Source organism: Heteronotia binoei, chromosome 2, assembly GCF_032191835.1.
Source record: "Heteronotia binoei isolate CCM8104 ecotype False Entrance Well chromosome 2, APGP_CSIRO_Hbin_v1, whole genome shotgun sequence".
Lineage (NCBI taxonomy): Eukaryota > Metazoa > Chordata > Lepidosauria > Squamata > Gekkonidae > Heteronotia > Heteronotia binoei.
In genome coordinates, this window is record NC_083224.1 from 43388799 (window position 1) to 43400876 (window position 12078).

General features: G+C 40.7%; 1 protein-coding gene across 2 annotated transcripts in view; it reads left to right on the forward strand.

Moving 5' to 3' along the window:
- The window catches only part of STK4 (serine/threonine kinase 4), a 102738-nt gene that overhangs the window by 31405 nt on the left and 59255 nt on the right, over window positions 1-12078 (forward strand). For both annotated transcript variants that reach the window (XM_060230888.1, XM_060230887.1), the window contains exons 5-9: window positions 448-612; window positions 1292-1459; window positions 3455-3592; window positions 5719-5847; window positions 6828-7014. In XM_060230888.1, the coding sequence (XP_060086871.1) occupies window positions 448-612; window positions 1292-1459; window positions 3455-3592; window positions 5719-5847; window positions 6828-7014 (787 nt within the window). The remainder of the gene's footprint in view (window positions 1-447; window positions 613-1291; window positions 1460-3454; window positions 3593-5718; window positions 5848-6827; window positions 7015-12078) is intronic.

Below are 12078 nucleotides of genomic sequence, written 5' to 3' on the forward strand. Positions count from 1 at the left end.
GACCCCCCCCTTCCAAATCCACAAGATCTTGGGGTCCTTCAGTAAGGAAGGGGAACCGGATGCAACCATTCTCCCTTTCCTTTTCTGCTAGCAATGCATTTCTAGCACACAGAAATTCTACTAGCAAAAGAGCAGTGCTCATTTACCCATCTTTCCTTAAGCTGTGTGGGTTTTTACTAGTAGAATGCTCTTTTACTAGTAGAATGGGTTTAGTGGTAGTAGTGTGGGTTTTTACCCACACAGGACCTGCTACTTTCAGTACCAGCTTTTTGAAAGATCATTTAAAAAAAAAAGAAGTCCCCACGCTTATTTTTACTAGATGCTTTTTGTGTGTTTAGTGCCAATGATTCATAGGGAATGGGGCTTAGGAACTAAAATGTGTGTTATGATAGTGAGACCCAATTCATTCCATGCAAAGTAGTAAAATATAACATTCTCTTTCTCTAGTTGTTGGAAGATGAAATAGCTACAATAATACAGTCGACGCTTAAAGGACTAGAATACTTGCATTTCATGAGGAAAATACATCGCGACATCAAAGCTGGCAACATACTACTCAACACTGAAGGACATGCTAAGCTTGCAGACTTTGGGGTAGCAGGCCAACTTACAGTGAGTAGAAATTGTTCATGTACACATTTTTATGACATCTGGTGGAGCTAAAGTCAGGATGGGGAGGCAGGGGGATTGGCTAACATGGGTGTAATTTGATTTTTAATGATGATATTGCAACATATTTCATGCTTGCTGGTGGCTGCAAGGTTAGCTGTGGTCATGTATATTTCTAAGGCAGTTATGAGAACTTGTGACTGGTGTGAACCATCTCCCTCTCCACTCCCAAAAAAGCTTTCCTGCCCCACCCCCCAGGTTGTGCTTTAATTAAGTGCTGTCAAGTCACAGTTGATTTATGACAATCCCTCATGATGTTGTCAAGGCGAGAGATGAGTGAAGGTGGTTTGCCATTACCTGCCTCTGCATTCTTGTGGTCTCCCATCCAAATGCTAACCACAGCTGCCCCTACTTAGCTTCCAAATACTGATAACCTCCAGCTATTCAGGCTGCTAAGACTGCTTTTATCCTGAAGTAATAGCCACTTACTTAGGCTTGATTTCCGTTGACTTAAGTATGTTGAGGATTAGGATATCATTTTAATTCTATTTATGGTGTTTGAAGAAATACGTACTTCCCAATTTCTTATGGAACTCCCCCTCCGCATGTGTTCTAGGAAATTTCCTCTTTGTTGCCACACTTGATTTTTCAGCTGGGTAATTGTTACTTTCCTATTTCTTAGGATACCATGGCTAAAAGAAACACTGTGATAGGAACTCCATTTTGGATGGCACCAGAAGTGATCCAGGAAATCGGCTATAACTGTCTGGCGGACATCTGGTCTTTGGGCATTACTGCCATTGAAATGGCTGAAGGAAAACCACCATATGCTGACATTCACCCAATGAGGGTAAATATCAGGTAGAAACTTGAGAGCTCCATGCCTGGGAAACTTGATGAGCACTTCTACTTGCTTAAAGGGTCAAATCAAACTATTTTTGTTGCATCCATATCCAGGCCTAATTTAATTAGATTTTTAGTAGCAAAGGAAAACTTCTCTTCAGGATCCAAGATTCTAATTAAGTTGTAAACGTTCACCTTGGTATATATGTTAGACATCAGAAGAAAGGGGAGCATACCAAGACAAATGAAGAATTAAAAAAATGAAATAGTGCAAAGGAAAAAAAACCTTTAGTAATTATACAACCCCTGTGTGTTTAATGTGCAACTTCATCAGGGGAAATCTTTCACATTATTTTTAATACCATTCCCATGCGTACACTTGAAGATGCTAAAAAGAATCTGAAAGATTTCCGCTGACAAAGCTGCACACAAAATGCATCAGACTAACAAAGTTTTATTCAATCTTTGAAAGGTGCCAATAGACACCTTCTACTTCTGCTTGTTCTACTTCTTCAGACCACTTTGAATCTATCTTTATGGAAGGCAGGCTGTTTATAGATATGCACAGGGGTGGAATTCTAGCAGGAACTCATTTGCATATTAGGCCACCCACCCCTGATGTAGCCAATCCTCCAAGAGCTTACAAGGCTCTTTTTTGTAAGCTCTTGGAAGATTGGCTACATCAGGGGTGTGTGGCCTAATAAGGGTGTGTGGCTTGTCATAACCTTCTTTTGATACATTGGCCAAATCTTGTGCTGTAATGAATGGCATTTGTGAATATTGCTCTATAAGTCATGTGCCTTTCACTTTTATGATTTAACCTTTTACCAGCAAACCTTGGGTCTGGACTTCACTCTTTGTTAGTGTGCTCCTTCCTCTGAAGGAAAAAAAAATCAAGTTTCCTATGCCCCAACTATTTAAGGAAATTAATGAACATAAGAACATAAGAAAAGCCATGTTGTATCAAGCCAATGGCCCATCCAGTCCAACACTCTGTGTCACACAGTGACCAAAACTCAGGTGCTTGAAAAATGCTTGAGTACCTAATGTATCTGATGGGAAGGAAAGGAGATGGAAATTAACAAGCTGACCTCAGGAAGATTCTGCTGCACATTGTTGTAGTGCATAAGAAGCAGACTAAAGCCAAGTAAAAAAAATACTAGATGTGTAGAGTAGAAGGAATTAGCATTGCTTCTGTTCCTGGCTAGAGATCTGCCTTGATCCTCATTAGTCTTCCAGATGCTGATGATACTTTAGCTTCTTGTACTGGGCTGCAGGTGTGGCACAATGTACTGTCTTTGGTGCAGCTGCCATTCTGTGACAAAGGATGCTGGGACTCTTGTCAAGGAGAGCACTTTCTCTTCCATTCATCCCTATTTTCTTCCAAACATTTGGGGAGTTGGCTACCAGGTGCAGAAAGCTGGGATAATTTGGCAGCCTAGATGGGCAGGGCCACAGATTGCTGAAGACCATGCACAAGAGTTTTTAGCTGCCGTAGGTGGACTTGTACTTCATTGAATGCAATATTTACTGAAATGACATTCTTTCATAAAACTAGTTTACTTTCATAAAGCACAGTTTTCACAGTATAGCATAATTGTATTGTTGCAGTCATCATTTGATTTTTTTCATAAAATATAAAAGGTTGATTCAAAACTTAATAAATATAATAATCTACTAAAAGTGTAGGTAATATTTACATGTTGGTGTAGGAACAGTTTATGGGCACATGTTTTGTACATTCTAGCAAGTAGTATGCTGACAGCAAGCAAATGGGCCTTGTATGTACTGCTGAATTGGAAAGTAGATCTGCTGAAGGTACATTATATCCAATTAGGAAATGCAAAGTTTCCTCTCAACCATTAGTCCAGTTAAAGCTGAAAACAGTTGGAGTGCATTTTGACTAGTGAAGTTTTCAGTGCATTTGTCCTTTTGTATTTGGCTTTTTAACAAGATAAACATGTAGTGGAGGAAGAAAAAACACTATTATTGTTGCTTGCAGGCAATTTTCATGATTCCTACAAATCCACCTCCAACATTCCGAAAACCTGAACACTGGTCAGACGAATTCACAGATTTTGTAAAACAGTGTCTTGTGAAGTGTCCAGAGCAAAGAGCCACTGCTACACAGCTGCTTCAGGTCAGTAAATGCAGGGTGGAATGTAAAAAACACTTTTAAATGAAGGTGATTCCCTCCTCCCCACCCTGGTACAATCAACATACAGTGTTCTTAAATATACATTTCTAGAATCCTTGTTTTCTATTTTCCTGGCATAACAGTTTTTTTGCTGAGTTCTTAGTGCTTTGTTTTTCATAGTACTCCCGTCCCTGTCTGTGTTTGACTTGCCACAGTTGATATTCATAATACTACTTGAAGAAACAACTAAGTGGTTCACTTCATATATTTCAGTAATATTTTTTTGTATTTTAATTTTTTAAAATATGTGTGTATGTCTGAACCTGGAAGTCTTGGCAACTACTAGGGGTCTGGAGGATATTCAGAGAGGTGGCTGATTAAAGTCTGCCCCTGTCCTCCCGACTGGGTATTTCAAGGAGGTCTCCTATCCAAGTACTTGCCAGAATCAACTCTGTTTAGCTGCTGAGATCTGATGAGATTCGGTTTACCTGGGCTATCCAAATCAGGTAAACAGTAATCTTTCAACAACCTAGTTAAGGCAAACTAGTATAATCAGTTATCTCCATATTAGATACAACCTAGTTAAGGTAAACTAGTATAATCAGTTATCTCCATATTAGATACGGGTATGTGGCTACTAGATGTGAACACATAGTGACTTTGTGAGGTTTATATCGAGTGGAGGGGTCTTCAGATGTGCAACTCATAGCATTTAGTTAGTATATTGTACTAACTACTGATCTCTTTGAGAAAGCTAACCATTTTAGAAGTCTTAATCTTTGTCAACCTGAAGGGTTGAGCTGAGTACAAGCACATAATGAAAAGAAGGGGGAAACTTTTTTTTAAATTAAAACATTGTACCAATTTAAAATCATTAGTGGTAGTCATCAGCTTCCCAAAAATGTTCATGTTGTGATTCTGCAGAGTACAGGGAGAGAGTTCCATGGCTGTGCTGCAGTTATTGAGTGCCTCCTTGCATAATGTGATTGTGCCGTCTTGGTGCACAGATGGAAACGTTCAGGCTAATTGACATGACCATCTGGGTAGCTACAGGAAGAGCCTGCATCCCTTGGTTTGCAAGCCTGTGGTAAGCCAGTTGTGGGCATTCAGGAGAGAGGAAGAATTACTGGAGTGGTACATGGCTGAAAATGTTTGTCCAGCGTGTGTACTAATGCATGCTGAAAGCTGAATTTTGTGCACGCCATGAAGGCATACATCTGTCAGGAGAGACTTGTAGCTGATGTGTACAGGTTTTTTGAACACTTCTCCCTGTGCCTGTGATAAACTCCTTGGGTGTTTAAATAGGTCTTGGGAGCCTATCTAAATCATAGTAGGGCGGGGTAGGCTTTGTTGGGAAGTTCATAGCATTTTAAGAGTGATTCTGCAGTGTAACATGCTACTTGATGTGGCTGTGTAATATCCTTCTGGGGAGTTCCATGAAGCAAGACAAGGATCTAACGGTATTCTGGGTATTGGATGCCATGCTCTGTTCTAGGATATCAGGCTAAATCATCCCTTGGATTCCTTCTGCTTTTGTTCTGCAGCTGTTGTGCGATGGCTAACAAGCAGACCTTAAATTTTGCAAGCGTGTCCTTAATTCAAAGGCTTGCTCCCAAGTCCCTGTGCACAAGAGAGCAGCTTGTCAGATCCCTTGTTGGGAGGAGGGGTGTCTCTGACGGTCAGCCATATGCTGGGTAGCTGTATTCATTGGCAAGCTCCCTTTGTAGCTTCTGTGTATTTTTTTTCAGTTGTTTGCAAAATTAAGAACAGACTACATTCAGATGTCTTACTCAAACTGTAATGAAGTAAAATGTGCATGAACTGGACTTCTTGTTTCACTGTGCACTTCAGTTCTCCTCCCTTTCAATTTCTAATGTGGAGAACTAGAATTAAAAACCAACTCTGGTTATCCTTGATGCACAAATTCAAGGATGTGAGTTAACTTGAGTTAAATCTCTCCTGCCCTCAACTGAGAATTTTCATGCCAGTTTTAGATTTCAGAGTGGGGAGGTCTTCATCCTAATTAACGAGATTATCATTAGCTCTCAGTAGAATTTTTTTGCTGCTGCATTTCAATTGAAATTGTAGGTATAACATGTATATATATTTTTTTTCAATGTGTGTTTTAGCACCCATTTGTTAAAAATGCCAAAGGAGTTTTTATTCTGCGAGATCTAATTAATGAGGCAATGGATATTAAACTGAAAATTCAGGAAGCTCAGCAGCGTGAGTTGTATCATGATGATGAAGAAAATTCAGTGAGTATTAAAAGTGCATAAACACTTGCATAGCTTTTGTTGTTGTTTTTATATTTAACTCACTTGGTTGTTAGGCTTTTCCAGCCATCTCTCAGGAGAAACTTTCTTCCAGGATCCTCAGTTGGCTAAACTATTAGCCAACTGAGCTCTAAGTAGGTGAAGCATGATAAAGAAACAAAAGGGTTGGTTCTGTAAGCTTTGTCTTCTCACAGTATGGCTGCCTGAATGCTAACAATGCTGAACTGGCTCCACTACTTATTTCAAGCCCCAAGCATTGCTGGTTTGATAGCCATGGGATATTGGCAGCCAAAAAGAAGATAAGAACCATCAGTAGCAAAATATGTTAAGAAAGAGATGAAGCCAGGCAGATACTTGGAAAAGATCTTAGTAGGCTATTCAGGGCTTTTTTTTGTAGCAGGAACTCCTTTGCATATTAGGCTACACCCCCCTGATGTAGCCAATCCTCCAAGAGCTTACAGAGCTCTTCTTACATGGCCTACTGTAAGCTCTTGGAGGATTGGCTATATCTGCAGTTTACTCAGACTTTTTTAAAAAATGGGATTTCTATCCTGCCCTCCCCCACAAGCAGGCTCAGGGCAGGTTACAGTAACAAGATAAAAACAAATAAAACAATTCCATAATTCCAGTTTAACCTAAAAACTTATCTGATAACTACAAGATGGCATTCCATACTTCGACATTGCTAGATCAGCTTTCCTCTGTTGCTGATATTTGATGACTTATTAGGAAATTTCATTCTTCAGAACTGTCTATCAAACATCATTCTGTTGATTGAGAGGGAAAGAAACAAAGAGGACACTGATACTCAGTGAGCCATAATAAAATTCGTAGCACTAGCAATTCATGTTGCTTGCATTTAGTGGTTATCTGAAAGTTAATATTTTGCATAGATTAATTTATTGAGAGGGCAAAAGAAGGTGTTATCGTTCAGAAGTGTGTTTCTTGCATCCCATGTTCAGGAAGAAGATGAACCTGATTCGAGGACAATGGTGCGGGCCAGGGGACAGGAGACAAGTACAATCAGAACAGTTTGTGGAATGAGTGAAGGCATTAATACCATGATAGAATACAATGACACTTTGGAGTCTCAACTGGGGACAATGGTCATAAATGCAGAAGATGAAGAAGATGAAGGGACAATGAAGAGTAAGTGGTCTGATTTTAATTTAGGAGCTCAGTCATACAAAAGTAATCTCTAATGTAAGGATGCTATGAAGAAATTCTGAATGATTCTTGCATTTTGTGATGTTTGATGGGTTTTCAGTCTACAGTACCAGTACAATTCCTGGTTTTCAATAGTAAGATGAGGGTTGTTCCATCAGAAGCTCAGACTGTGTTTCTTATAGTGTTACTTGACAGAAATTATTTTTTAAAAAAGAATGCAGTAAAATGGCTTTTTATGCCGTCTATGAAACTTCAGTCTTGTCTGATGCGCAAGAGTTTCAAGTGGACCCAAGAGGTTTTTTTAAGTTGGTTTCCCAAATCGTAGTTTTCCGGTTCTACATAACAAAGGTGCTTTTGAACCAAGGGCATTTTCCAGCAATTTGTGAAGCGGCACAGAGGCTTGTTCAGAGAGAGAGATGAAAAGACCAAGACTTCTATGCAAGCCCTTAGGTATGCCTAAAGCAGCTCTTGGATCCTGGCCTGATTCAGCCAGCTATACATGCTTGAGTTGGAGTGGGATCCAGAGGGTAGTCTCCTTACACTGTGAGCATCTGACAGAGATAAATGTCAGCTTTCTACTGCTGGAGTGGTAATATGTCAATGGCACCAGTCCCTGTTTGCATATATTCATTTCACAAAACAGGGGGGGAAATCTACTTGAGAGTTGCACTGTGTAGACCAGTGTTCTTTTTCTATCTGCCCACTTGAACACTGGAAAGAAAGAGGGCATATAAGCACCTGCTTCACCCTCCATCAAAAAGTTAGCATTCACTTACTCACACCTCTCATCAGAGGGAAGGGAACTTGGACTGAAAATCTGAATCAGTGGTGCCTCACACTCATGCCTGGAAAAAGGCTGCTTACCATGGAAATTGGCAGAAGCCATATTAAGCTTTTCTTGCTGCTCCCTCCAAATTCTAGGAGGAGCAGGTTTGAATGGAGCCAGCAATGATGGAGGCTGCCTCAACATTGGCAACTCCTTCCTTTGCAGCACTCTTGCATCAATTCAGCCTTCAGTACATTGGCCAAGAGCAAATAGGCTTTAACCTCCGGACCACTGTCTGGTTCTCTCTCACCTAAGGCGCAGAAGATCCAAATTGTATGTGGCATTTCTGGACCTCAAAGGGGCTTTTGATTCTATCCCCAGAAGTCGTCTTTGGGAGAAGATGGCTGACACATCCCTAGACAAGAGGCTCATTTTTCTAATTAGTAGACTCCATATGACCACTTTGTGTCAAATTAGATACTCTGTCTCAGTGAGACTAACCCAAAAAATCCCGACCAACAAAGGAGTCAAACAGGGCTGCCTTCGTGCACCCCTTCTTTTTAATTTTTTTCCTGTCTGATCTTGTCCCCTTTTTGACCCAAGTGGATGGCCACAGCCCTAAATTGGGTACCACCAATGTCCCAATTTTGCTTTATGTGGACGATGCCGTCCTATTGTCCTGCTCCCGAGTAGGTTTACTTCGGCTATTAAATCGCTGCCAAGAGTACTGTAAAATCAATCAATTAGAATTAAATTATAAGAAATCAAAAGTGCTAGTCTTCTCCAAATCTAGAAAGCAATATACTTGGAGGGTGGGCGACCACAAGCTTGAACAATTTAACCTTCAAAGGGGAACTTGTAAAAGGAGTTAATGGAAAGCCACAGTGGCTCCTCAACAACTTCCTAGAAGTCTGGTTACCCAGGTGCCTGTCCATTTCATTCTCCTCTGCTTGCAGGTCAGCCCCTCTTTAACAGTGTTACTGTGTTTAAAAGAAGTCATTAAGTACAACAATCCCAAAGTAAAACCTTTTTAAAAAGCATAATCCACAAATAACACCTTTTATTAGAACTGAACAAATAACACGTAACTGCGAACGTTTGAGTTCATCAGAAGTCTTCATCAAACATCCAGCCTGATGGAGACTTCTGGTGATCTTGAAAGTTCAGTCCTTGTATGGTTAGTCTTAATAAAGGGAATAATTTGGATTGTGTTCTGCTTCTTTGGATTTGACCATGTTAGGTTTGGTTGGGCCAGATGCCAGCTTAGCCATAATGTGTCTCTGTGATGCTCTCAGTGAGGAGGGAAACTTGCCAGGATTCTGGGCGTCATCATACCAGGTTACTGGCCCTTACCAGCAGGTGGTTTGTTGGGCACATCAGGAGGTTCTGTGAGGTAGAACCAGTTCAAGCATGCCAGAGATCATACACTTGCTCTTCCCTCTGCCACCCCAAAGTGGTTAAACACTTGTTGGGATGGGAACCTCAACCATATGTCCTTTGTGTCTTCTGGAGACAGAGTTTCTCCCCCTCCTGGGTACCAGCATGGTGGAGTTGGAATGGATGATACAAAGAGAAAGGTGACTAGTCAGAAAGGATGTTCCTTTCCAGGGATGCTAATTTAGAGTTGAATAGAGGAGGAGACTATTGGATGACAATTATTTACTTCCTGCTCCCACACAGTGTTGTATCTAATTTCAGCCTAGTGATTCAGGCTCAGGGGTCTTTCAGTTAGGAAGTCCCACAATCCCTGAGGCCACTTGTCTCAAAAGGCACTCAGTCTCAGGATTCATCTGAAGCTTTCTCTCAACAAACTGACTGAATCAGTTAGTTCCATTCCTGGCCTTTTCCCATGACATCCAGGAAAGCAACATGGGTTAAACTTCCCTTTCTCTCTGAAAGCTACTAGTTGAATGTATTATTGAGTTGTAAAACACAAGAGTGGGAATGTTTTTCTTTACACAACAAATGATTAAAATGTGGAATTTGCTGCCAGAAGATATAGTGATGGCTACAGGCATCAATGGCTTTAAAAAGGAATTAGACATATTCATGGATAGGTTTAACTATGGCTACCTTGCACGTTCAGAAGCAGTCAGCTTCTGAATCCCAGTGCCAGGAGGCAACATTAGGGGAAGGCCTTAGCCTCTATGCCCTGTTGCTGGCCCTCCAGAGTAACTGGTTGGCCACTTTGTGAGGCAGGATGCTGCACTAGATGGACCAGTGGCTTGATCCAGCAGGGCTCTTCTTAAAGTTGTAATGTAGAAATGCTGTGAGCTTCTCAGCTTTAAGCCCTGGGGCAGCTCTTCCAGTGGCTGAACTTTAAGCTGTAAGTGTCTAAACAAGTAAGACAAAGTTAGTGATGGCTTAAGTGTAATACAGATGTGTGTTGGAGGAAGTTACTATAATTGCCTAAATAAAATATAGGGCAGGCAGCTCTAGTTAACCCCCAGAGCAGTTTGGGAACAGGGCAGCACTGTTGGAATGCATTTAATTTCAAAGAAGGAACTGGATTTCACTGTGTGGTGTGCATCCTTTTTTCCTGTATGCCACATGCAGATTCCCCCTCCCCCATCCCCTTTGTGTTAGCCAAACTTCAGATGGATTTATTGGGACATGGAATAAAAATGGGGAGGAAGAACAGAAATGAGTTAGGTTTGGTTAGGTTTTGTTTTTAAGTAAGCTAAGTAGCAGTTCATCCTAACTTGCTTAGAATCCCTGTTTGAGTCCTTTGACATTTTGATTATCATAGTTTGCCAGAGCTTTTTTTTTTGGTAGAAAAAGCCCAGCAGAAACTTATTTGCATATTAGGCCACACACACCCTTATGCCAAGCCAGCTGGAACTGCATTCATGCTCAAAAAAAGCTTGCTATTTTTTTTCTCTGCTTATATATTTCTTTAATACTTCTACATATTATTCTATTATATGCTTTCAGGGAGAGGATATGTTATAAAGATTTGTAATGCTGTTGATTTAAAACTGATTTGCTGTTTCCAATGCACATTCCATTGTGAATTTTATGTTTTGTGTTTGTGTGTGAATGCCCTGTGCTTTGAGGACTCCCGAAGTAGAAACATGTTTGATAAATAAAACAAATTATTTATGATGAAACATAATGCTGAAGTCCTTTTGACAGCTTTGAACCGAAAGAGGGAGCTCCAGCACAGTTTTTGTAGTAGAAAGTCTTTTGCACAACGTCTTAGGATGCTTGATTTCTCCCATGTTATCACTGATAGAAAAATTTTAAGCTAGTCTTTTACAAAGGATACAGAAGAGGAATTTCATAGTTCTGTAGTTGAATACAATGGAAGTTCAGTTGTCTGAATGTTGGCTGTTTCTTAGACATGGGTCATTGTTTACTCCTAGATAATGTAAGACCTGTGGGCTAGTTCTGAACTCATCCGTTTGTTGTCCATTTTCAGCTTTCCAAAAAAACTCCATTGCTTGCGGATGTCCCCCTAATTATTTGTGGTGGCTTCTGTGACACACCAAAGTCCCTCAAAAGTGGCAGTGGGAGAATGTTTGTAATCACTATGTCTCCCTTGCTCGGCCTCCTTCATGGGTTCAGAGATGTTCAGTGTAGCTGGCAGTTTTTATAGCCTACTGCAGCCAGTTTTGTTATATGGCTCACCTAGGGCATCTGAGACTGCCCCTGTGTATGGATTACTGGAACCATGAAAAGCTTGTTTGTTCTTATTGCCAGATACAGGGAGATGACAGACAGACAGACAAATTTATTGTCATTGTTCTCAAAAAAGAAAATGAGAGCAACGAAATGAGGTGGTCTTCCACAAACATACCAACACATCAACACCCACAAAAGGACATATACATAGAACATTTAAATGCATCTAAAAACACATAACCATTCATAACCCTGCATTTAGCTTAACCACGGCACTTGGATAGAAGCTGCCCTTGAATCTATTTGTCTTTGCCTTCAACACTCTATATCGCCTACCTGACTGTAAAATCTCAAATAGCAAGTGGCCCGGATGTGAAGGGTCCCTTAAGAGGAGGAGGGAGAAGGGTAAGTAGGCAAGGAACAAAGTAAAAGACTGGAAAGGGAGAAGGGTTGAGCTGTGCGTAATTCTGTGAAAAGGGGGGGAGATTAAATGAGACACTTAAGGGGAGGAAACGGGTTGGAATGCAGATGTGTGGTGGTAGAGTATGTGTGCAGAGAGTAGCTATTGGTGAAAGGCTCAGCCGTGTAGTGTGCAGAGAGGGTATGAGTATAGATGTGAAATTTCCAGAAACTTTGAAGCTTGAGGGAGAAAAAAG